This window comes from Ahaetulla prasina, chromosome 3, assembly GCF_028640845.1.
Source record: "Ahaetulla prasina isolate Xishuangbanna chromosome 3, ASM2864084v1, whole genome shotgun sequence".
Taxonomy (NCBI): domain Eukaryota; kingdom Metazoa; phylum Chordata; class Lepidosauria; order Squamata; family Colubridae; genus Ahaetulla; species Ahaetulla prasina.
Window position 1 is genome coordinate 78,927,937 of NC_080541.1, and position 27,082 is coordinate 78,955,018.

General features: G+C 41.5%; 1 protein-coding gene across 1 annotated transcript; it reads right to left on the reverse strand.

The window, feature by feature from the left end:
• Positions 1 to 17,097: 17,097 nt before the first annotated feature.
• On the reverse strand, positions 17,098 to 26,849 carry EDN1 (endothelin 1). Its single transcript, XM_058176188.1, has 5 exons — positions 26,418 to 26,849; positions 24,107 to 24,260; positions 21,622 to 21,780; positions 19,549 to 19,662; positions 17,098 to 18,421 (listed from the first exon to the last, which is right to left on the reverse strand). The coding sequence occupies exons 1-5, from the start codon at positions 26,479 to 26,481 to the stop codon at positions 18,280 to 18,282; spliced, it is 633 nt and encodes a 210-aa protein (XP_058032171.1). The 5' UTR covers positions 26,482 to 26,849; the 3' UTR covers positions 17,098 to 18,279.
• Positions 26,850 to 27,082: the final 233 nt, after the last annotated feature.

Genomic DNA, 27,082 nt, shown 5'->3' on the forward strand with positions numbered 1-27,082 from the left:
TCCCCTGGGTTTACGCCAAATACCTGACCTTCGGACCTTCCGCCGCGAACTGAAGACACATCTTTTCATTCGTGCGGGGCTGGCTTAAATTTTATTGATTTCAAATTTTCTATTATTAATTTTAAGGGGTTTTAGTTTTATATATTTTAAAGTTTTTTTAGGCCAATTATAAAATAAGTTTTTTAATTTGTATTTTAATTGTATATTGTATTGTCTGTTTTTACTTTTGGCTGTACACCGCCCTGAGTCCTTCGGGAGAAGGGCGGTATAAAAATCGAATAAATAATAATAATAATAATAATAATAATAATAATAATAATAATAATAATAATAATAATAATAATGATTGCCAGCAACAAAGTTACAGTCATACAGTCATAAGTGGAAAGAGATTGGTGATGGGAACGATGAGAAGATTAATAGTAGTGCAGATTCTGTGGCTGTGGCTGTGGCTGTGGCTGTGGCTTGGTGGGCGTGGTGTAGCTTGATGGGTGTGGCTTGGTGGGCATGGCAGGGGAAGGATACTGCAAAATCTCCATTCCTACTCCACTCCAGGGGAAGGATATTGCAAAATCCCTATTCCCTCCCCACTCTGGGGCCAGCCAGAGGTGGTATTTGCCAGTTCTCCAAACTGCTCAAAATTTCCGCTACCAGTTCTCCAGAACCTGTCAGAACCTGCTGGATTTCACCCCTGGATCACAGCCTCAATGTATTTAAAATCTACTTCATTTTTTTAAAAAAATCTGGGAATCATGGTACGTTTGTTATAGTACACTAGATATTAATAACTGTAAGATTTGACCTGCAGCACAAGGGCTTCAGGCTAGCTTTGCACAAGCAAAATCCACAAGCAACAACACAATCAGATAAAGTTAAAACTGTGGCATTTCAATGCCTTAAACGTGGGTACAGCCGGAGCTATATTCTATCTCGGGAGCAATGCCTGAGACTGTTGGTACACAGTGCAGAGCAACTTGAGGATAGTAATTGGTGGAAACCATTTTCTCTTTTAAGAAACCATTTTCTCTCTGTTGTCGACTTACAACACTTTGTTTAGTGACCATTCAAAGTTACAACGGCACTGAAAAAGTGACTTATGACCATTTCCCACTTATGACCATTGCAGCATCCCCATGGTCACTTGATCAAAATTCAGAGGCTTGGCAACTGGTTCCTATTTATGACAATTGGAGTGTCCCAGAGTCACGTAATCACCTTTTGCAGCCTTCTGACAAAGAAAGCCAATGGGGAAGCCAGATGTTACCCTATGCCTCCCACCGACCCGTACGCTCACACAGAGAGGGGCTTCTCAGGGTGCCGTCCGCCAAGCAATGTCGGCTGGCGGCCCCAGGGGAAGGGCCTTCTCTGTTGGAGCACCTACACTCTGGAACGAACTTCCCCCTGGTTTGCGTCAATTAACTGACCTTCGGACCTTTCGCCGTGAATTGAAAACGCACTTGTTTATCCAAGCGGGACTGGCTTAATTTTTAAACTTTTTGAATTTTAATAATTTTAATTGGGGTATTTTTATGAATTTTATGGGTCAAATTTGATGGTTTTAAATTTTCGGCCATTTATTGAATATGTTATTTTAACTTTTGTCTTAATTTGTATATTGTACTGTTTTATTCTGGCTGTACACCGCCCTGAGTCCTTCGGGAGAAGGGCGGTATAAAAATCTAAATAATAAATAAATAAATAAAATTCACTTTAACAAGCAGGTTTCTAACTAAAGAATTGCAGTGGCTCACTTAACAAATATGGCAAGAAAAGTCATAAAACGGGGCAAAACTCACTTAATAGATTACTCACTTAGCAACACAAATTTTAGGCTCAATTGAGGTGGTAAGTTGAGGACTACTTGTATAGCCAATCTATCTTGGAGCAAGGTTATTTTTTGGAAAATGTAGACAAAGCACAACTGCATGCCAAAAAACAAGAAAAAATGTCATTTTAGGATACATCTCATACCATTAATTCTTAAACTGGGGATAATAATTATCAAGAGGCTAATTTGATTATGGGTAATGGGACAATTTATCATTGCTTGTTTGTGATCAGGTTTCCAGTTTCCGACTGCTGCTGCTTGCACACTTGTGTAAAACGATAGAATCTGGATAATCACATAATTCCAGACTGGGAAAAGAGCTAATTGGGTCAGACAGTTGTAAAACCAACATCTTATATGCTAGTAAATTTAGGAGTTGTACATTTTGCTAAACCAAACTTTTCACAACTTAAAGTGGCTATAGAGTATTTTTTTTTTCCCCATTTGTGCTTGTGTTCTGTTCCTTTCGGTTTTATTGCGCTAATAAATTTGATGGTTTGACAGCCGTGCAAAATAATTCTGGACTGGAAATCCAAATCAGATAAAACTTTGCTTAAATTCTTGAAACTGCCCCCACCCCTCAACTTCATTTCAAATTTCATGACTTGGCAAGACTATTAAGAGCGTTTCAGATCATGTTCAGAGGTTTTAAGAGATGTTACTAACTTTCCTCTTGAGTTACTATTGTCCACATATTCTTTATTGAGGTTCATCATCCTAATCACATTCACACATGCAGGTAAATCATTCTGTTTATACACGTTTTCATTTGCTGTTGAAAAAGGCTGGGTCTGAAGTTATATGAAAATGCCATCTAACAGGCCTTTTAGCACTCCTTAAGTTGGCAGAAAATCAAACTGACTTGAAATCTGCCCCATTGTCAAACTCTATCCTGCCTCTGTTTCCAGTCATTGCGGTCACCTTATCTCCCTGCAAAGTAATGGGTCACAAAGCCTAGCGGATTTTCTACACGTACTTAGTAGGCAGCTCTCCTCGCTTGGAGAGATCAATCCTTGGAATCGATATCAAAGATTTTGCAGATGTGTCACCTTGCATTCCAGGGAGAGTCATCCATACAACAATCCAGAAGTAGAGGTCACCTTGTAGATCTTGCATGACACTTTGGTCTAGGCATTTATTTTTGTTAAGGTAACAAAATTGGTTCAATTCGACGGATGTATTTAATCAAGGAGACAAAGAACAATTGGGTGATATGGATTATCTAATTTTCAAATTGATCTTTGAACTATTTATAGTTTGAGGGTGAAGGTTTGTTCCCAAGCTTCTGGGCTGATTTTTGAACATTTCATTACCAGGCTAGGTAATATCTTCAGTGAAGTTTAGGAGGTGTTAATGTCAGTGTTGACACACCCACACCTGAAGCCAGGAGTGAAATCTAGTTACCTTCCTTACTGGTTTGGAAGTGCGCGTGCGCATCACATGCATGTGCATGCGTAAAAAACACCCAGGTGAGTGGGCGGAGCTTTGCTCCACCATCACTACCAGACCGCCGAACTACCGTCCACGATTGCTACCGGATCACACGATCCGGTCTGATCCGGGAGCATTTCATCCCTGCCTGAAGCCCTTATAAACAGAGGAACACCGCTGAAGATGTTATCTATCCTGGTAATGAAACATTTGGAAACTAACCCAGAAGCTTGGAAAACCAACCTACACCCTCATCCTACACCCGAACTACAGATATTCGCCACTATTGCATATCTATAGGGTTTTTTTTCTACAGCATCCTCCATTTCCCATGAATTTGAAACTCTCTCGATTCGCAGTTAAATTATTGGTGGTGGGGAGGAATAGAAGAGGGGAAGAAGAGATCATGAGTTCAAGTCTCACCTTGGTCATGAAAGCCAGCTGGGTGACTTGGGCCAGTCAGTCTCTCTCAGCCCAACTCACCTCACAGGGTTGTGGTGGGGAAATAGGAAGAGGATGGTGTGTTGGATATCTTTGCTACCTTGAGCTATTTATAAAAATAATAAAGGTGGGACAGACTCACTCCCCAACTCCTCCACCCACCCACATATATAAATCCAAGCCCAATTTAGATATACTGTATATTTTTCTTCCCACAATGAAAGGAAATAAAACTTTTGCAGAGTATCTTTCTAGTGACAGATGAGTACTCCATGTCTTATCTGGCTCACTATATTTGCATATCTACCTACAGAAGCATGGAAAAATGATCTTGGTAGCAGAAAGTGGAAGGGCAGAGCCACAAAATCTTCTCCAACATTACACACAAAGTCAAGTTGTGCATTTGAAAGAACTTCACTTCAGCACATAACACGGTCAGACGCTGCCAAAAGACAGTGTTTTTACAAGTACCTTTCACCAACTGCTTGCATTTTAACCTAGAATTACAACACAGGGACATCTCGGTGTTGCCAAACAAACTTCTGCCCCATGTTTAACTCTTGTCATTTCACTTTCAAGAAACTATTCCTGGTATGCTGGGGAATGTGGTTAATGTTACCTTTGATTAAGTTGCTCAGCCAGTTGTATTAAGCTCATTCTTCTACTTTTCAGCAGCCAAGGAGGGCAGGAATTTAATATTTCTAAAGCAAAGGAAACTTTGACATGTATAACTTCTCATTCTTCTGCAAGAAAAACTACATGTTCTGAAACCTAACATTGTACGAACTCAGTGCCAGAGTATCTTGAACCGCGATGAGACATTCTCGCAAAAAGAGATTCTTCTTTTTGGAGGAGCTGCAGCTGATTGTTGGAATAGATACTTTGCACATTGCGTCCATGTTCAATCCTTGGCATTTTCAGATAGGAGTGGGGAAAAAATCCTGCTTCAATCCTGGGGTTGCTAATATGGTTACCACTGAGTCAGGAAGTTTATGACCTAAGCATAGCTCATAAAATCATCTGCTACAATGTCCTACCTATCAATGACTACTTCAGCTTCAACCACAACAATACACAAGCACACAATAGATACAAATTTAAGGTAAACTGCACCAAGCTCGATTGCAGAAAATATGACTTCAGCAACAGAGTGGTCAATGCCTGGAATGCACTACCTGACTCTGTGGTTTCATCCCAAAACCCCCCAAATTTTAACCTTAGAATGGCTACTGTTGACCTCACCCTATTCCTAAGAGGTCTGTAAGGGGCATGCATAAGAGCACCAGAGTTCCTATCATCCCTGTCCTAATTGTATTCATTTTATGTATTCAATTCATGCTTATACTTATATATATTATCTAATATGTACTTGACAAATAAATAAATAAATAAAAATAAATAAAATAAGATTAATTGATCAATCATTGCAAGTCCTATGGTTTAGTCCCAAGCCCATTTTTCCTGCTTTGTCTGGACAAACTGGCTTATCAAATTGAAGTGGGAGGAAAATTCAGAGCCCATTGGAAAGGGATCGGACCAATGGTAGGATTCTACTAGTTCAGACCGGTTCAGGCGAACTGTTAGTGCTGACTTTCAGCCGTGAGCGAAACAGTTCTCTCTTTCTTTGAAAAGGGCCCAGCCGCCCAACCCTGCATTATACTTACTTTTATTTCTGCTTCCGAAGCCCAGCTGATCAGGGCAGCAGAGTGGAAGGCCGCCCCTCAGCTGTGGACGTGGAAGTTCAATTTTCTGCAAACTGTGCATGTGCATGCAGCGCATTTCAGCGCAAAGCACACACTCAGCGAACCGGTTGTTAAACCAGTAGGATCCCACCACTGGATCAGACTTTACATGCATAGGCAAATCCATGAAGTTTTCAGGAAAGTGGTTTATTCAGGCAGAGTCGGAAAAAATGGGCATTTGTAATTCAGCTCACATTGTACTGAAAATACTGGGACTTAATCGTCTAATGAAAACAATTAACTTCTATTGACTTATTTTTAATAGAATTTGATAGAACTGTGGCTTATGGATGAAAATTCCTCCCAATTGTGTACATAGGACTATTCAGTTCAACAAGATTTGAGGTACAACCTCAACTCATTACCTGACTCCATAGTCTCTACTCAAAATCCCAAAATCTTCAACCAAAAACTGTCTACTATTGACCTCACCCCATTCCTAAGAGGACTATAAGGGGCATGCATAAGAGCACAAAAGTGCCTACCGTTCCTGTCCTATTGTTCCCTTCATTATATCAAATTAATATAACTGATGCATATTCTTTATATGGTTGAAGGGGTGAGACCTCTCCTGAAGAAGCCTTCCCTGGACCCAGCTATTTTGGGAAACTACTGTCCAGTCTCCAACCTTCGCTTTTTAGCGAAGGTTGTAGAGAGTGTGGTTGCATGGCAGCTTCCCCGGCACCTGGAGGAAGCTGTCTATCTAGACCCGTTCCAGTCCGGCTTCCGACCCGGTTACAGCACGGAGACGGCTTTGGTCGCATTGGTGGATGACCTAATATTTTTAAATTTTAATTGGGGTTTTATCATTTTAGGGTTTGAAATTTGAAATTTTTAATTTTTAATACTGGCCATTTTTTCTAATTTGCTCGGTTTTAAATTGTTGTTTTAATTGTATATTTTTATATTTCTTATCTTTTGGCTGTACACCGCCCTGAGTCCCTTGGGAGAAGGGCGGTATAAAAATTTAATAAAACTAAACTAAACTAAACTAAACTAAACCTCTGGAGGGCCAGGGGCAGGGGTTGTTCCTCTGCCTTGGTCCTATTAGATCTCTCAGCGGCTTTTGATACCATCGACCATGGTATCCTGCTGCGTCGGTTGGAGGGATTGGGAGTGGGAGGCACCGTTTATCGGTGGTTCTCCTCCTATCTCTCCGACCGGTCGCAGACGGTGTTGACAGGGGGGCAGAGGTCGGCCGCGAGGTGCCTCACTTGTGGAGTACCTCAGGGGTCGATTCTCTCGCCTACCCTGTTCAACATCTATATGAAGCCGCTGGGTGAGGTCATCAGTGGTTTTGGGGTGAGTTATCATCTGTACGCTGATGATACTCAGCTGTACTTTTCCACCCCGGACCACCCCAACGAAGCTGTCGAAGTGCTGTCCCAGTGTCTGGAAGCCGTACGGGTCTGGATGGGGAGAAACAGACTCAAGCTCAATCCCTCCAAGACGGAGTGGCTGTGGATGCCGGCACCCCGGTACAATCAGCTGCATCCGCAGTTGACTGTTGGGGGCGAGTTAGTGGCCCCAAAGGAGGTGGTTCGCAACTTGGGCGTACTCCTGGATGGTCAGCTGTCCTTTGATGAACATCTGGCGGCCGTCTCCAGGAGGGCCTTTTACCAAGTTCGCTTGGTCCGCCAGTTGCGTCCCTTCCTTGACCGGGATGCCTTATGCACAGTCACTCATGCTCTGGTTATGTCTCGGCTGGATTATTGCAATGCTCTCTACATGGGGCTGCCCTTGAGGTGCACCCGGAGGCTGCAGTTAGTCCAGAATGCAGCTGCGCGAGTGGTAATGGGAGCCACTCGTGGCTCCCACGTAACACCACTGCTCCGTAGTCTGCACTGGCTTCCTGTTGTCTTTCGGGTGCGCTTCAAGATTCTGGTTACCACCTTTAAAGCGCTCCATGGCTTAGGACCCGGGTACTTACGAGACCGCCTGCTGTTACCTTATGCCTCCCACCGATCCATACGCTCTCACAGAGAGGGCCTTCTCAGGGTGCCGTCCGCCAAACAATGTCGGCTGGCGGCCCCCAGGAGTAGGGCCTTCTCTGTGGGAGCATCGACGCTCTGGAATGAACTCCCCCCTGGCCAACGTCAAGTGCCTGATCTTCGGACCTTTCGTCGTGAGCTAAAAACATATTTATTTATTCAAGCAGGACTGGCATAAATAGTTGATTTTAAATTGGGGTTTTATTAATATTTTAAATTTTTAAAACTTTTTTAATTATCAGCCGTTTAGTAATAGTTTTATTTTAAATTCTTTTTAATTGTATATATCCTGTATTTTATTTTGGCTGTACACCGCCCTGAGTCCTTCGGGAGAAGGGCGGTATAAAAATTTAATAAAATAAATAAATAAATAAATAATATGTTTGACAATGTTTGTGTATACTGTTGTGACAAAATGAAATTTAAAAAAACTTATTTCGAAGCAGAAGGTAGTAGATGAGTTCAGGATGATAGCTAATGTTTCTTAATTAGTAAAATCTTTAATATTGTTTTGATTCTCTCACTGGGTACCGTACCATCAATATGAAAAGAGAGGGAATGGGGGAGGGTTAAGTAAGAGAGATAATGCTCTCTGAGTCATCAGTGCAATTTCTTCTTGTCTTCAATTTTTTGATAATTGCAACTTAACTGCAGTTTTTCACTTAACTTACTTTTTATCATCACAATTTTTTTTTCTGTTCAGACATGCCCAATTTTCTAATTGGGGGAGGGAAATAAAAAGATACAAAAAGAAATTGTAAAGAAAAGGGGGGGGGATGAAGGGAATAAGGATAGAAATTTATAATTACAGCTAAACGTACCGAACTTCACTATCATACATATTATTACAAATATTCCAAATTTCTGTTGCTTGCCAGGCTGGAAGGCACCAAATCAAAAGGGAAACTAAAACTAGGCATCAAATATAGCATTGGTTTGATTGGCAGATGGTTTAACAGGTGGACTGGAACCATGTGTTTAGATGTGGTTCATAATTTGCCCTGCACTTTCTTCCATTTGCCCAAAGTGGAAGCAAGTTCTGACAGCACTTGCATTTTGTCTGCCATCTTAAAAAAAAGAACTTCACAACCTCCTTCTATGATATCTGCAACTTCCCAGGATCAGGACCCATTATTTGAGATGTAGAATATCTTTCCCCAACTTGATGCTCTCCCACAATGCTGAGATTACAACCCCCCCCCCCAATCCAGCGTAGGAGTAATTTAGATTGGTTCTTTTGAACTTTCTGGGCAAACCTTAATACGATGATGTACATGAGGCACCCTGAACGTCTGTCAGCAGTATATAAATATCGCTGCTATTTAAAAAGCAGCAGCTTCTGCAATAAATTAGTTAAACAAATCTTTTATCCTTGCTTGCTGCTGCTGCTGCTGCTTCTCAAAATAGACTGTTTGACAGATGGTGAAGCTGCCACTCAGGGTTAGCCGAAAGACATGCCTGGCAGGGCACCTGCCCCAGAGGACATTACCAAGTAGATGCTGCGCATCTCACAATGTGTTATTTTATTGCCTTTCCTAGGGCAGGTCCAGGTGAGCAAATTCAGGACAGCTTGGAAAGGAACTGCAAACCTTTGATCTTTGCAGGCAAGGGGACTCAGTCTGTCAAAACGTGACCTCTGGACCCATTAGCTGCCCTTAGCTATTTTGTTAACCTTGCATATTTGGGGCACTGCTGAAATACAGAAATATGACAATTCTCCATTTCCTGTTCTTTAAGGCCATTTTGGTCATTATTTCTGATCAAAACAGCTGGAATACGACGTAATTTCATTTTGTTCTTTTCACTTAATTGTACAACAGAAACAACATTCAATGTTACATTCAACTTTTGGTAACTTTTGGGGTAATTTACATGGACCCAACCACACAAGATTTCACTTCTAAAAGTGAATTTAATTTATTCTAATAAATAGATTTATTCTGAAACCTACCATTTAATAAAAACAATACACTGCAATATTCACAAGCCCAAAATTGATCACCACCCTCCAACTACAATATGTACAAAGTTGTATTGAGAAAACAGCAAAATGTAATTCAACTGTAGCTAATTTAATCCCTTAATCTTGAGGAGAAGGAGGTGGGTCAAAATAGATAATGTCTGTTTTAACGCATTTTGTGGGGTTTGTGTTAAATTATGGCTATGTTCCTACCCATCTCTTATCAGGATCTTTTAAAATTCCCATTTTTTTAAAAAAAAGTGTTTTTGTCATGGTTTGTTGAACAATCATCAAAAGCATGGTTTACATTTATTTTTATTTATTTATTTATTTATTATTCAAATTTTTATACCGCCCTATCTCCCGAAGGACTCAGGGCGGTTTACAGCCTTTTAAAAACATAGAAAACGTAAGAATAAATACAAGTTAAAACAACATTTTAAAAAACTTATTACATTAGGCCAAATTTAAAAATATCGTTAAAATAATACAAAACCCTATTTAAAACTAATTTTAAAACTAAATTCTAGGCCAGATATAAATATATTATATTACATATAATATAACCCACATAGCACTGGGTGGGTTTACTTATCATGTTAAAAGCAATAGACAAAACACATTATGGCTTAGTATGGTGTGACAATTAAATTCTTTTGAGTAAATTTAGAAATAATTACCTACTATTAAGGTTCACATATCAGCTCCTGGCATTTTTCACTTGATATAAAGATTTATTTCCCTAAATTATTTTAACCTCTTGTAAAGAAGTTGGTTTTATGAAAAGATGGCCCTAACTATATAATGGGGAACAATGGTATATTCCTTGGAATTTATTAAGTTCCTTTTCGTTCTCTGTCAGAGGAGAATCCAAGCTGACTTTAAACGTTTTCTCATAAATGAAAACACACAGAAGCTTCCAAATTAAAACCCCTAAGAGTTAAAAAAAAAAAGTTACTTTTTTATCCTCATTTCCCTTTAAACGAGCCAACAGTCTGGTTTTCATATGCTTGTTTAGACTTTAGTTACCCAAAAGGTCTTTTAAAGACACCTTTTCAAGGCTTCAAATTACAAGAAATGTCTTTGAGAATAGAGTTCTATTACGTAGAAAATGTTATGAACAATTTTGTGAAAGCTTTTCTCTTTGTCTCCTGATTTCTTATTATCTGTAAGTTCACAAATGCTTTCCATTTTAAGCTTCTGCTGACTTTATGTTCATATAGGAACTGACTATTGTGTGATGCAGTTAATGGAAAAATGTCACTCCTACTTTGATGGAAATTGATTCCTTGCAGATATTCTAGGAGATCATTTGTCTAAATTGGCTTGTCTCCTAGCAGCCCACAACTACAGTAAATGCAACCGCAAAGGATGTTGGGTTTGTAACAGATTAAAAGAAAAAAATCTTTTGTTTCTTTTAGTTTTATAAATGTAGCAGCTACTATTGTTATATCACTGCCCCACCTTCTCTGGCCCTGGCTATGCTGAGCTTTTATTTACCTTGATTAAAAAGTGATACCCTACCAATGCTTATTCCAATGGTAAAGAAACATCATTCATCTTAAATATGGGCATTATATGTGCATGTAAAATAGTAAAAGGTATAATATTTAACTGAAGGCCTATTTTCTTCTATGCAAAAAGGGCATTTAATCCTTCCATTTCCTCTGGAGACCATGTTCTTTAACACTTGTGTTCTCAGAGAGTGTCTCTCCCAGTTTCTAAACAACAATCGAATCATTGGCCCCAGTGGAAAGGGTGCGCAACTTGGGCGTTCTCCTGGATGGACGGTTGTCTTTCAAAGATCATTTGACGACCGTCGCCAGGAGGGCTTTTTTACCAGGTTCGCCTGGTTCGCCAGTTGCGCCCCTTCCTTGACCGGGATGCCTTATGCACGGTCACTCATGCTCTGATTGCCTCTCGCTTGGACTACTGTAATGCTCTCTACATGGGGCTCCCCTTGAAGAGTACCCAGAGGCTCCAGTTGGTTCAGAATGCAGCTGCGCGGTGATAGTGGGAGCCACACGTTGCTCCCATGTAACACCTCTCCTGCGCAGTCTGCACTGGCTACCTGTGGTCTTTCGGGTGCACTTCAAGATGTTGGTGACTACCTTTAAAGCGCTCCATGGCTTAGGGCCAGGGTACTTACGGGACCGCCTGCTGTTACCGAATGCCTCCCACTGACCTGTACGCTCACACAGAGAGGGACTCCTTAGGGTGCCATCCGCCAAGCAATGTCGGCTGGTGGCCCCCAGGGGGAGGGCCTTCTCTGTGGGGGCTCCCACCCTTTGGAACGAACTTCCCCCTGGACTTTGGCAATTGCCGGACCTTCGGACTTTCCGCCGAGAGCTGAAGACCTATTTGTTTGTTCGCGCAGGACTGGCATAGGATTTTAATAGGATTTTAATTAGTTTTAATGTTTTAACATTTTAAAATTTGGGGTTTTATTCTAAATGTTTTAAATCGGCCATTTGTATAATAAGTTTTTTAAATTATGGTTTTATGTGTATATTGCTGTTGTTTTTTATTATGGCTGTAAACCGCCCTGAGTCCTTCGGGAGAAGGGCGGTATAAAAATTTAATTAATAATAATAATAATAACAACAACAACAACAACAACAAGCCCTGGTTTTTGATAGCCTGTTGTTGAAGAGGTAATGGTTGTTATATTTTTATTGTAACTGGTTTAAATATATAAGGGCCCCCAATGCTATGAAACTTTGATGCACACACAAAAAGAGGAGGAGGAAGAGGAGGAGGAGGAGAAGGAGGAGGAGGAGGAGGAAGAAGAAGAAGAAGAAGAAGAAGAAGAAGAAGAAGAAGAAGAAGAAGAAGAAGAAGAAGAAGAAGAAGAAGAAGAAGAAGAAGAAGAAAACAACCATGGTAGGGGCCAGACACATCTCAGACGAGATGGTTGTACTAAAGGTTAAATGCTCAACAGAGAAGACATCCTTCCAAGGTCCCATCAGATGACATTGCTTAATAGGTGGACCTGGAACATGTCAACCCTGCCCCATACATGCCAGACAGAAACCACAGAAGACACACCTGTCTTTTGATAATAGCATTTAGCATTTAGACTTATATACCACTTCACAGTGCTTTACAGCCCTCTCTAAGCAGTTTATAGAGCCAGCATATTTTCCCCAACAATCTGGGTCCTCGTTTTACCCAACCTCGGAAGGATGGAAGGCTGAGTCAGCCTTGAACCTGGTGAGAACTGAAGTGCCAAATTGCAGGCAGTCAGCAGAAGTAGCCTGCAATACTGCATTCCAACCACTGTGCCACTCTTACACTATCATAAGTTATAGGAAAATGGAAGGGGAAAAGAATATGCAAAAACAAAGCAATTAGAAGGACACTACATTTTTTTATAAACACTTTCCATATAATAATAACATTTAAGATGACTTAGATGCTCTGTCTCCATAATAGAAAAAGTATTTTCACAAGAAATATCAACTTTTACTTACAGCAGAAGCAGGGCATTCAGTAGTAAGAAACAGTACATATCTATCCAGAGTCACTGTATTGGCTATGCTGTATCTTGGGTGACTTTTGATGCCTCAAAAGAAGCACATGGTGTTACACTGTCAAAGAATGCTTTCCCAAAGGAATAATTATTTAATTTGTAGAGTCTGGTGAGGTGAATGGTCTTGCCATCTAGCAAAATATGAAGAGATTATTTCAGACGTGAGATGTATAAGAGTGAAAAGGGGGAGGAGCAGAGGTGGGTTTCAGCAGGTTCTGACCAGTTCTGGAGAACCGGTAGCGGAAATTTTGAGTAGTCTGGAGAACCGGTAGTAAAAATTCTGACTGGCCCCGCCTCCAAGACTCTGCCTCCCGAGTCCCAGCTGATTGGGAGGAAATGGGGATTTTACAGTATCCTTCTCCTGCCACACCCACCAAGCTATGCCCACCAAGCCATGCCATGCCCACCAAGCCACACCCACAGAACCGGTTGTAAAAAAATTTGAAACCCATCACTGGGGAGGAGGTATATCAAGTGTCTTGAAAAGCAGGTGTGGGTCTCACAAAAGGAAGTAATAGATGGGCGGTGGTTTAAATACAGAGGATCACTGTGGAAATCTTTTGACATAAAGATGGACCAAAACCAAGAATAATTCTGATAGCTGACTGTGAAGAGTGCTGAGATACAGTCTGGTGCCCAATCCTGTCTGTATGAAAGATAGGATTTGGGGCATTGTGACTATTATAGATGTCCCCCTCTTTTTTTTGTTCCAGCTGAGGACATTTTCCAAATATCAGATTCACCCAAGGCTTCTTAATCAATTGTAGCTGTCCAGAAAATTAATCATATATGTAATGTATTTGAACTTTAGGAGGGAAATTTGGGCGGGAATATGCACGTTGCTGATTGGCTGATGCCTCAGCCAAAATAGTATTTAAAGAGGGGTTTTTGCCTGTTGGGCTTGCTGGGATCACAATAAACCAAAGAGCTGTTGTCACTTGTATCGTCTCCTGCCTCTTCATTGCCCGAACTTAACAATATATTTAATAACTAGCTAATAGTACAATATCCACAGATTTCAGGCACTTGGATAAACTGCTTCTCTATGGACAAGAATCATAAAAATGCAGAAATATCCATACTAGGGGAAAAAAACAGACAAAAAATACCGTATCAAAAGACAGAAATATCAGTTCTCAGGTTTAAATTCTAGGCCTTTTCCTGGGTCAATGGATTTTTGGACATCCTTTTCCTGACCTTGAAAGTCAGTGATACAGATGGTCTTTGACTTACAACAACTCACTTAGTGTCCGGTCAAAATTACAACAGTGGTGAAAAAAGTGACTGATGATCATTTTTTGCACTTATGACCGTTGCAGTATCCCTGTGGTCATATGATCAAAACTCAGCCGTTTGGCAATTGACTCATATTTATGACGGTTGCCGTGTCCCAGGGAGCGGGTCAGATTGTTGGGGGGGCAATAAGTTGACTTTGTAAATATATACAAATAGAATGAGACTATTGCCCTATACATTGTAAGCCGCTCTGAGTCTTCGGAGAAGGGCGGGGTATAAATGTAAACAAAACAAAAAAAAAAAAAAACCTTTTCATAACCCAAGTCAATGGGGAAACCAGATTCACTTTAACAACTATGTTATCCACTTAACTGCTGCCGGGATTCACTTAATAACTGTGGCAAGAAAGGTCATAAACTGGAGCAAATTCCTGCTTAACATACATTTTGCTTATCTGCAGAAATGTTGGGCTCAATTATGGTCGTAAGTCGAGGACTACCTGTACATGTTTCCTATTTGCCTACTGCTGCTGTCCGGCCTGAGAATGACTGGTTTCTGCTTTGCCAGCTTCAACCCTTAACATCAAGCCGACTTGCAGATGTAGCTCATGAGGCTTCTGCATGAAGTTATTATGACAGCTGATTCTCACAGTGACAAGAAGTCCTGGAGCTGTTTCCAAAACAAGCAACAGGTGCGGACTCTTCTGCTTTCACTCACACACCAAAAACTGGCAGACATTCCATTACTTCACTGGAGGAGCTCCTTACACATCCTTACCTCACCAAAATGTCTACGCCTTCCACCTATGGAACTGCTTCCAAACTCAAGGCGGCAGGAGAGATACTCCCTTATGGAGTATCTCTCCATAATATGGAGTATCAATGGCTGAGCACCACTGAGGCAAAGGATTGTGAACCAAATTTCTCCTGCATAGTGTCCCAGCCCCAAATCACTTCTTACACTGACCTCCTCAGTTCAGAAAAATCTGTTCCTTCTATTGCAGGAGTCGGCAACCTTAAACACTCAAAGAGCCATTTGGACCCGTTGAAAACCCGTTGAAAACACTGGGAGCCACAAAACCCTTTTGACATCTAAAATGAAGATAACACTGCATATATCGGTTTCTACCTTTATGCTATGTATAAAAAAACTATAATGTGTTGCATTTAAGACATCAATGAACTGCTACAGAGAAAACAAATTTTTATTTCTGCATGCAGCAAAAACATTTTGAACTCTGAAAAAAAAAATGGGTCAAAAAGCTTAATAAATCATGTGCAGGTGGGTGTCACACATTGGCGGTTGTGACGCATATTTTGAGTGACAGGGAGCCACAGCAGAGGGATGAAAGAGCCACATGTGGCTCTAGAGCCGCAGGTTGTAGACCCCTGTTCTATTGTAACACCAGTTAAAGGGAAAAGATGGGGGAAATGCAGGACAAGATTTACAGATGCAGTTAGGAAAACACAAGTAAGGGAAGATGCAAAAAAAGTATCATCAAAGTCAACAGTCAGTAGAGAGGCTGTAAAAAAGTATGCATCTAATAACCCCTATGTTAATCTGGCAGCTACAGCTAAATATGCCAACATTCAAAGTGCAGGGGCAGGTCTACCACAGGATAGGGAGTATCAGCAGCAGCCTTCATTTCTCCAGGTATACTTTGTTGGTGATGATGACAATGAGAGGGACATCCATTGTGGAATCTACCCGGGCGTTACTCCACCTGGGACAGTTGGGAGCTACCAGAGAAGATGTTTTGGAAATGTTGTGGGAATCAAAAAAGAAGAGAAGGCAGGCCTACAGACCACTCTCCTCCCCCACTCCAAGCATTCTGCCATGAGGATATGTTCAGCTCCACCCTGTCTTCCTTGGGAAGTATCACACAAAAGACTTCGCTTTGCACTGACTGCTTTTACTCCATCAAGGATGTCTTGAAGAGCATTGAGTTGGTTGAAGAACTCCTTCTTCATTTCCCTATGTGTAGGTCCTTGAAGCTGAGTCAATCATATGTTTGTAGGCTCCCCAGACTCATTCAGCCAGGAGGCAGCTTATATGTGTTTTAGTTCAAAGTAGGAGTCTAGCTGCCTTCTTCATGAGTAAACACAATTTGTTTCATTCTTCACAGTTTACAGATAGTTCTTGACTTACAACCATTCCTTTAGCAACCATTCCAAGTTACAATGGCCATGTAAATCAAAATTCTTGGCAACTGATATGTATTTATAATGCTAGCAGCTTCCGAGGTTATGTGATCGCCGTTTGCTACCTGCCCAGCTGGCTTCCAACAAGCAAAGTCCATTGGGGACTCTGGATTTGCTTAATGACCATGTGAGTCACTTAACAATTTAACATATAACTTAAATGTGCCAAAAAAGGTCGTAAAATTAGGCGTGAGTTTCTTAACTACCTTGCTTAGCAATGGAAATTCTTGTCCCAATTATGTTTGTAAGTCAACTGTAACTACCTGTACCAGGGGTTGTAATTTCAAGAGACTGTTTAGGTTGCCAGTATTGTAGATATACCTCACTTAGACATAAATTATGCATGAACACCAATTTGCGTTGATATTTCTAGCAATCATTAACCCAAGTGATATGTATTTGTTTTATGAGATTGTATATTAAAGTTACAATCAGTTATACCATTGTTTAATGTCTGATATATGGTACCCATTCATGTCTGAAGTACTTACAAGGAACATTAGGTAATGCAATTTAGATGATCCAAGAATGGAATAAAACATTTTGTTTCCTAAGACTCAATTCAAATTGGGTATTTGTGAGAAGGATAGGATATGTGGTCCATATATGAGCATGAAATCTTGTAACAATGGAAAATGCTAGCTTGATTAAAGTGAACAAGCAATGTTAAGAGTATCAAAAAGAAATTCAACATAATATAAAAGAGACTGAGTAGTTCAAAATATTTATTTCTAGTATATTTACCTTAACAGGCATAAAGAATTTTCCAATTTCATACAGAAATTTATAAAACATATAAACATATAGACCAATATGGCCTGTTTCAATTTAAGTTCAACATAGTAAATATAATTGACACCCACCTGAATATAAATATAATATATAATGGTAAAGAGCACATCATACAAAACATGATCCAGAAATATTATACAGAAAATTTTATCATATAGATAAATCCATTGCTATTCATGTTTGCTCAGGATAAGCCTTCGATCTTAGTTTTAAACTAGCTTTGCCTTCAAATTTTATTTATAGAGAACAAAGCTAGACAGCACAACCTCTTAGTACAACTTTGGTCATCCAATTCATGTTTCACTCAATGGCACTAAATTTTGTTTTCATATATACTGAATTTCATGTGTTAACAATCCTTTATCACTCCAATTCTAACAACACTCTTTTAAAAATATGATCCCCTGAAAAATAGTGAGATCTATTTTCTCAAATGACATTATATCTTCCAGATGGAGGCAATTTATTTCATTCCCTTACCACTAGATTGAAGACAAATGTAATCTGCCATGCTGAAAATCTAAAACTAAATTAACTAAACTATAGGCAATCTTGGATAAAGGTAAGAGGTTGAAGCTGACACTCAAAACTCACAAAATAGTTGTAATGTTAGTTTGGCAAGAGTGCAATTCAGAGCTTATGAGGTAGACCTGTAATTTAGAATATGTGCCTCAATCAAAAGAGCAGAGTTATTTGGCCTTCAATCAGGGTTGGAACTAAGGCATCTTCTCTTTCAAATCTTGGTCTTTCCATTTTTGATCTGGCTTTGGGTTATACTGTGGCTGAACCCCGACAAATCAAAGGAGTTGATGCTTTAAATGTTACTCTCTTTTTGGAGCTGGGACCCAAACATGTCCATTCTTTGTTTGACAGTCTTTAAAGGAACTGATTGAGAAGATCTTCTTTGACCCACTGAATTCCAATGAGATGCCAGTCTTTATCTGTTTTGTCATCAGTCTGAATGGAATATCTATGTGGGCTCTCCTTTGCTTTAGAGAGTTAATATTTAGATCGACTTTCCTTGATCTTTCCTGAAGTGGAATGTTGAGAAGCCAAAACAAAGCCTCAGCAAAGCTTCGTCAGAAAGTCTTGCTGACTTGAGGATTAGGCTTGGTGATCTTTCCACTATGATGTCATTTTCAGGCTTTGCCAGATGTTTTGTTTTTCGTATGTCCGGTTATGCTTCAGCTGCTTTGGTTTGTGCAGCTTGCTTACCAGTTTGGCAATATTGGAAGCAGCTTTGATGCTGTTTCGAAGAGTATCCAACCTGCAGAAATAGAAAAGAACTCATCAGTTTAAATGATCAAATATGTTCGTGTATGTATAGCTACAGATGTCATATATGCTAATTTTCTTAGTCACGTGAACATTTAATTAATTATTGTTTTTTTTAAAATACAAATCCTTTAATCTATATAACCCAGAGTTATATATACCTAAAGATATAATATTACTTTTCATATTACTGTTGGAGATGTTATGCAAGGCATATAATATAAATTCACATATTCTTGCAGCATTCAAATTTATCTCACTTTGCAAAAAAGTTTAGGAGGTAACTAAAATATTAATATAATATTTGACAACTGCAGGGACTCCGAGCAGCAGTAAGTGCTTGTTGGAAGAGTTAAAGAGGCTGGGGACAGAAAAAAATCTATTTATGGAATTACTAAAAGTTGACACCAATTAGATGGCACATATCGATCACTCAAATTAATCTACCAAGAAAAGAGGGGTATTAAAAGCATCTACTTGCTAAACACCTTTATAGCTGACTTCTATAGTTAAAGCTATAGCAGAAAGGAGGTAGGAATGAAACCTTTCCCACCATATTCAACAACGTCCCACATGCAAAATTAAAAAGAAGCCTCTGGGAAGTATGACATTATCATCTATAAGTATCAAAACCTCATTATAATGGAAGAGCTAAAAGGGGCAGATGGTTATTAACAAACATTCATTAAATGAAGGCCATCTCCTCGGGTGATTTGCATAACAATATGAATTGTGCCATTTACATTTTTATGCAGATGACTTTCATTGGTGCAGAAAATTGGTCAGTTCCCTGAAGAGGTTCTTGGCTCAAGATCTGGTAAATTGAGTTTCACTGTATATGGAGAACTGGACACTGATACCTTAGCTAAAAACGGTTACGTTGGGGAGAAGCCCTCTGCCAAGTCAGTGAAAGGGAAATTACGCAGCTATAAATGTCCATTTCCAAAGAACTGGAATCAGCTGCATAAACCAGTTAAGAAAATGCAGAGTCGGCATAGCTTCCATTGGGGGAGGAAAAGAATAACTTTTCACTTGTTTGAGATTTTATGTATTCTGTTGTGGAATGCAGTACATTTACTGGAATCAATCATTTTCCAGAAGTGGGAAGGACAATTTTACCTCTTCATTTTCTTGCTTTCAGCCAGCTGATGAAATGTACACTTCAGTCCAAGTCCTTTGCAATCTCTCCCTTTAAGCAGATGTTTCAATTCCTTCTCTGTAGTGGACTGAGATCTGTTCATATCAATTAAAAAAAAGGTGCAGCTGTGAGAAACATTCACATTTCTTGCACATACTGTAGCACGTTTATTAAAGCTTAACCTTATTCTTCCTCTATGACGTTATCTTTACAACGTTCATTCATTCATTCATTTAATTGGTCAGATTTAGACACCCTATATGGTATAGGGATTGTAAAGCAAGACTAGGATTCCACCAAGTTTGACTCTACCAAGGCCACAGACATTTAGTGGGTAACTCTGGGCCTTTCATCCTGCTCAGCCCAACCCAGGGGTGAAATCCAGCAGGTTCTGACAGGTTCTGGAGAACCGGTAGTGGAAATTTTGAGAAGTTCGGAGAACCGGCAAATATCACCTCTGGCTGGCCCCAGAGCGGTGTGGGAATGGAGATTTTGCAATATCCTTCCCCCAGGAGTGGGGAGGGAATGGAGATTTTGCAGTATCCTTTCCCTGTCACGCCCACCAAGCCACACCACGCCCACCAAGCCACGCCCACAGAACCAGTAGTAAAAAAATTTGCAATTCACCACTGGCACAACCTGTCCCATAAAGTTATGGAGGAATAAGTTTGGAGGAAGGATTGTACATGTGCCAATTTCAGGGTCTGAAGAAAGGAAGGATATAAATCTCATATCACTATCTTTTCCCGTTTCCTCAAAATAACTCTACGGAGTAGAATAAATTGAGAGGGCAGCTAACTCAAAACCACAAAATGAGCTTCCATGGCTAAGATGGTTCATGTTTAACACCTTAAATCGCATTGATTTAGTTCATGGGTCTCCAAACTTGACAACAACATTAAGACTTATGGACTTCAACTCCCAGAATTCCTCAGTCAGCCAAACCCCTGGATTTAGTTGAAGACGATAACCAAGATCAGAGAGATCCATCCCATGTCTTTCAAAGATTGGGACGCTACCATTAATCATACTGACTGGGGATGATGATATTTGAAGTCCAAAAGAGGGCATCAGTTGCCTGTCCCTGCTCAAAATCATCCATTGGGTATCATGTCTAAATACAGACTAGCACAGGGGTGAAATGTAAAATTTGTTACTACCAGTTCTTTGGGCGTGGCTTGGTGGTGGGGGTAATGTGACCGAGTGGGCGTGGCCAACTTTTTTTTTTACTTTTAAAAGCATTTTTTCTACAACCTCTTCAGCCTCTAATGATCAGGCAATTCAGCTGGGATCGCCAGAGGAAAAAAGGGTTCTGACGATCCCAGCTGAGTTGCCTGATCGCCAGAACCTTATAAAAGCATTTTTTTACAGCCTCTTCGGCCGAAGAGCTTGTAGAAAACATGCTTTTAAAGAGTTCTGATGATCCCGGTTGAGCCGCACAATCATCAGAGGCTTTTTTTTACTTTTTTTTTACTTTTTTTACTTTTAAAAGCATTTTTTCAGCCAAAGAAAAAATGCTTTTAAAATTTAAAAAAAACAACCTCTGATGATTGTGCGGCTCAGCTGGGGCGGTACGGCAGGGATTTTTGCTACCAATTCTCTGAACCACCCACCACAATCGCTACCGGATCAAGCGATCCAGTCCACACCAGAAGCATTTCACCCCTGGACTAGAATCCTAATGCTAGTTGAACATCATAAACTTTAATGTCACCCTTCATGTCACCTTTGGTCACTTAACTGATATCACCACAAATGTTAGGCAGTGCTTCTCAAATAGTGGGGCGGGCCCCCCAGGGGGGGCGCGAGGCTCCGTAAAGGGGGGCGCGTTTGACCTCGGCAAAAACTGTCATAACAAGCTAAGCCCCGTGTTTAAAGTCGCGCGGTGGGGCGCGAAAAATGTTTTCTTCTTCCTCGGGGGCCAATGCAGAAAATAATTGAGAAGCACTGGGCTATGGTAACTCAAATATTTAGAGATGAAGTAGGTATATTGGGATCCAATTTACAATCCATTCATTATAGGCTAGATTAGAAGAAAGCAAAAGAAAATTTACCTGTGCTCTGTTCCTGGCTGGCAAAAGTTCATACACTTCTTGTCCTTCAGGCTAGCACAGTGGCATCTGCTGTGAGACAGCTGAAGTGTCTCAAGTGGGAAATCTTTTAAGGATCTTCTGGTTCGAGAAAGGCTTCCAAGCCCATACGGCACAATCCGCCTATAATGAAAAAATAATATATATATATATTCAATGAGTAACATGTAGTCTCCCAGTTATTCTTATACAACTCCCATCATCCCTCACTGCTTGACCATGCTGGCAGAATCAAATTGGAATCACAGTTTGAAACGTTGAAATGTCTGGTTTTACCAAGCTCCATACACACAGTTATCTCTGAGGCCTATCCCAGTTCAAACTTCTAACAATTTTGCACCGGTTAATATCCTCTTACCAAAGAAGCCCCCTCAAGCCCCCTCACACACTGTGGGTAGACCTCCTTTAAGCCAGATAATTAAAGCAGGATTGGTATGGGCTAGCAGCAGATGGCCGCGTTCAAATACATTTCAGCACACTTATCAAGGATTACACAACATGATTTGTCTGATAGCAACCTGTCTTTGCCTTGCCTTTGCTAATTCGATTAACTGCAGTTCTGCCTGACATGTTGCTAATGCAGCACAGTCCCATAGGAGAATGCTGTGGGCAGGTTTTGTCTTTGCAAACTTTGCTCATGGTGTATCAAGCCAATTTCAGTTTAATACCACAAATGAACCAATTAAAATCAGATTTCATGCATGAGAGCAAATAGCTGAGCTTGTCTGAACAGTGGTTTACTACTATATATAGAATAGAATAGAATAGAATAGAATAGAATAGAATAGAATTTTATTGGCCAAGTGTGATTGGACACACAAGGAATTTGTCTTGGTGCATATGCTCTCAGTGTACATAAAAGAAAAGATACGTTCATCAAGGTACAACATTTACAACACAATTGATGATCAATATATCAATATAAATCATAAGGATTGCCAGCAACAAGTTATAGTCATACAGTCATAAGTGGAAAGAGATTGGTGATGGGAACTATGAAACGATTAATAGTAGTGCAGATTCAGTAAATAGTCTGACAGTGTTGAGGGAATTATTTGTTTAGCAGAGTGATGGCCTTCGGGAAAAAACTGTTCTTGTGTCTAGTTGTTCTGGTGTGCAGTGCTCTATAGCGTCATTTTGAGGGTAGGAGTTGAAACAGTTTATGTTTCAGTATATATATATATTTATATATTTATTTATATATTTAATAATTTATTTATATATTTAATATATATATATATATATATATATATATATATATATATATATATATATATATATATATATATATATATATATATATATATATATATATATATATATATATATATTTGTTTTCTGAGGTTTATATATATATTTATTACTGGGCAGTAAGGCTGCAGTGTGGCACCCTTAAATTCATAGCTACGAAGGTCAAGATTGCAAATGTACAAACCGCTTAGAAGCAAGCAGAATGCAACTGTGTTAGATGTAGAGGCCAATCTAAAAGAATTATGTTAATACAGATAGTCCTCAACTTACAACAGTTCATTTAGTGGCCGTTCAAAGTTACAACGGCACTGAAAAAAGTTGACCGATGGCCGTTTTTCACTCTTATGACCATGGCAGCATCCCCATGGTCACATGATCCAAATTCAGACATTCGGCAACTGACTCATATTTATGACGGTTGCAATATTTTGGGGTCATGTGATCCCCTTTTGGCAAGCAAAGTCAATGGGGGAAGCCAGAGTCACTTAACAGCCATGTTACGAATTTAACCACTGCAGCGATTCACTTGTGGCAGGATAGGTCGTAAAAAGGGGCAAAACTCCCTTAACAAATGTCTTACTTAGCAACAGAAATGGTCTCAATTGTGGTCGTAAGTCAAGGACTATCTGTACTTAGGTTGCCAGGAAAACTGTTCCATACTGTGTGTGCACTTGTTACCCTAACACACTTATTTTTACCCACGCTTATTCTAACCTGGTACTCCCCAGTTCACGGAACTACAACACCCATTGCCACAATCAGTATAATCGAATGCATAATCCAACATATTTGGATTTGGAACAAATTTTGGATCTGGAACCATTTTTCTTTGAAGTGCTAGGCGCAAGCAACTAACAGCGGTTTCCCCAAGATTATCCTAAGTGCAGTTAGATTTCCCATTTGTGGGGCTTCGGATCTGGCTGATACTTTAGATCAGGGGTCTCCAACCTTGACAACTTTAAGACTTGTGGACTTCAACTCCCAGAATTCCTCAGCCAGCAAATCTGGGAGTTGAAGTCCACAAATCTTAAAGTTGCCAAGGTTGGAGACCCCTGCTTGAGATCGCTCTTTGGCCAGATAAAAAGGAGGGATTTGCTGAGCTCGCCTTAACAGAGGAATCCTAGATTTCATTAAACACAGCCCCGGAGCGATAAAAACTACATTAATGGCTTAGTGCCAAGGAGGAGGCAGTACTTACTCCGGAGTGTTAATCCAGATGATGTCCAGGTGGCAGAAATAGACGCACTCTTTATCCATCATGGAATAACAGGAGCAACGCTTCACCCTGCGCGGCGGCGAGGGGGCGCTCGCGGGCTGCTTGGTGGCTTCCACCCAGGCACCGACCGCTGCATCTGAGGAGGGGGAGGAAAAAAAATTCGTCGCTGAGCGGGACCAGGGGCAGAAGCGATCCGAAGCAGGAGGCGAGAGACGGAGGTGGGGGGTGGGGAGAGCCGTTTCGGAAAGGGAAGCGGGGCATCTCGGACGGGCAGAGGAGACTTGGGGAAGCCTGGGGAGCAGCTCCCCTTCCCGCAGGTTCGAGAACGGCACGTGGCTTCTAGCTGAGCGACCCGAAACGCAAAGACCAGACCGAGAAATTTAAAAAAAAAAAAAACCGGTCTAATCCGCGGCCGCCGATTTGGAACCGAAACGCGTAGCCCGTTCCGATCGTCCCCCGAAGCCAACCAAGCCCTCTCTATGGCAGGGGTCTCCAAGCTTGGCCACTTTAAGCCAGGCGGATTTCAACTCCCAGAATTCCCCAGCCAGCAAAACTGCTCTATAGGGTTGACTCTGGTCGCAAAGGCAAGCGAGGCGCCCAGATGTTAGAAGGCTATTCTATTCAGCGCTTCCGAGCCTCTGGGCGGCGCGGTTCATGGGAAATGTAGTCCCAAATAGTTGCAGGAAAGTGGATTGGCTACCTCTACGAACATAAGCAAACGAGATGGGGGGAGGGGAAATCCCCTTTTCTGTCTAGGGAGATTCTCCGTCATCCAGGTCATGGCAACTGGACTTTCTGGTTTTTCTTTGAAGACGTTTCGCTTCTCACCCAAGAAGCTTCTTCAGCTCTGACTGGATGGTGGGGGAATGAGGTTGAAAGGGGTGTTTTGATTTCCCCACCATCCAGTCAGAGCTGAAGAAGCTTCTTGGATGAGAAGCGAAACGTCTTCAAAGAAAAATCAGAAAGTCCAGTTGCCTCGTGGGGAAAAAAAAAAAAAGCACCTTTGGGGCCCTTTTCCTGTCAGTTGTCGAAGCCCGTGGGCTTTCGTGGGATCGCTCAAATTTTAGACGTTCGCCCTCAAAATACACCGGGATTGCAATCTCCCCGAATGCCAAACCAGCACTTGTGAATGGCGCGGGAGTTGGGGAAAGGCTATCCGAACTCGCGGCTCGACACAAAGAGGGAAATTGCTTCAATCGGGAAAGCAGGGGACTTAGTAACCTCTACCTGGCACATCGCGATAAATTTTAAATCGTGGTTTATCTATCACAGTGGCTAAGCCCAAGCCGAGCCAAACACATTCTGCCTCGAGGAGGTACGAACCATGCCATCACATTAACCTACGATTGTTTTAGTGAGGCGTATCGTACGAATACGATACTCTAGTGGCTTGTTCACGGCGGTTTCTGATTTAGCGCGGTGGGGTGGGGTGGGGTGGGGAGAATCGCAAGTGGAAAGTGCCAATAGTAAGCCCATTTACTTTGCCTCCTTTAAATCAATGGGTATAAAGGAGGCGCTTTCTTAATTATTTGGAGCCCTTGGTGCTCTCTGAGCTTGGTTGCTTGTTTTCAGACGTTTCATGACCCAATTAGGTAACATCATCAGTGTTACTTGAGTGTGGGGTTGAATGTGAAGTCTCTTTAATTGTACTCAGGGTTTGTCCAGCCGGCTCTCAGTCGCCCGCTCAAGTGTCCCAAGGTTTTGCTGCCTGCCTAAACTTTCCAACTCTTGAATCATCCCTCTGGCTCAGGGGTCTGCAACCTTGTCAACTTTAAGACTTGTGGACTTCAACCCTGAGAGTTGAAGTCCACAAGTCTTAAAAGTTGCCAAGGTTGGCGACCCCTGCTCTGGCTAATCGCCTAGAGGGGTATCGAATCCAGCAGGCAGAACTGTTCCTACCACCGCCCTCCTTGGAAGTATTTCTTTAAAAGAATTACATTGCTAAAAGTTACTCCCCGCCCTCAAGCCAGGTAAGCCAAATTCGCAACGGCCACCGCTAAAGCGAGCTTTAACAGCACCTCTCAGAAGCAGACTTCGCCTGCGGGATTGAATCTAGGATCAGCTGCTAACGATGTCGGAGGAATTGCCTTGAGGACCAGAGTCCTGGAGTTGCCCCTTGGCGAGGCTAAGCAAGCGCCTGACCTGGCTGGGGGATAACGCTTTGGACCACAGAGCATCCGAGTTTCGCAGTCTTCCTTGGACGGATGCAGTCTATCGGCCCCAAAGCCCAACCTGGGCTAAATAATCCATCTGCAGAAGAATTGAGAAATTCAAAAGGACCCTTTCAACTTACCGGCGTGCTGAGCTCCCTGGCTGATCACAAAAAGCAGGGGAAGGATCATCCGCGTGTAATCCATCCCGACGGTTCCTCCGGCTAACCCAGGGGCGGGCAGCGCAAAAAGAATGCCTTATTAAACCCGCTTTAGTCCCGAGGCAAGTTGCAGGCGAGCACGAAGCAGGAGCGACCGTCCGATCGCTGGATCCACCGAAGCCACCCAGCTAAGACCCTGGCAGCAGTCCGTTAAGGCAGCCGAGAGGCAGGCTGCGCGCAAAGAGGAGGGCTTGTGGAGCAGGTGGGCAGGCGTTGCTTTCTTCCAGCGAGGCTCCTCGAGCGCTTCTGGCTATGGTCGGACTCTCGGCGGCTCCTTTTATACGCACCCCCGGAGAGCGGCGTAAACAAAACCCGACTTTATTATGTTATTGTGTTATTAGTCACCCGGAGTCAACGTGCAGGAGAAGATAAGGGCAGGCTGGAAAGGAAACCGCTGCAAGCTTCAGAGAGGCAGACGCCGTCTGGCAGGGTTACACAGGAAAATAAATACGCGGCGCAGACTTTTAGGAAAGGTAGACTCCCGAGAGCGAAGGGCACCTTCGGTAGCTTTGCCCACAGGGGGCGCCCTGCTCGCCAGAACCACGGCAGGTTTCCCCTCCCCCCCGCTCCGAATTTGTATAGTGAAT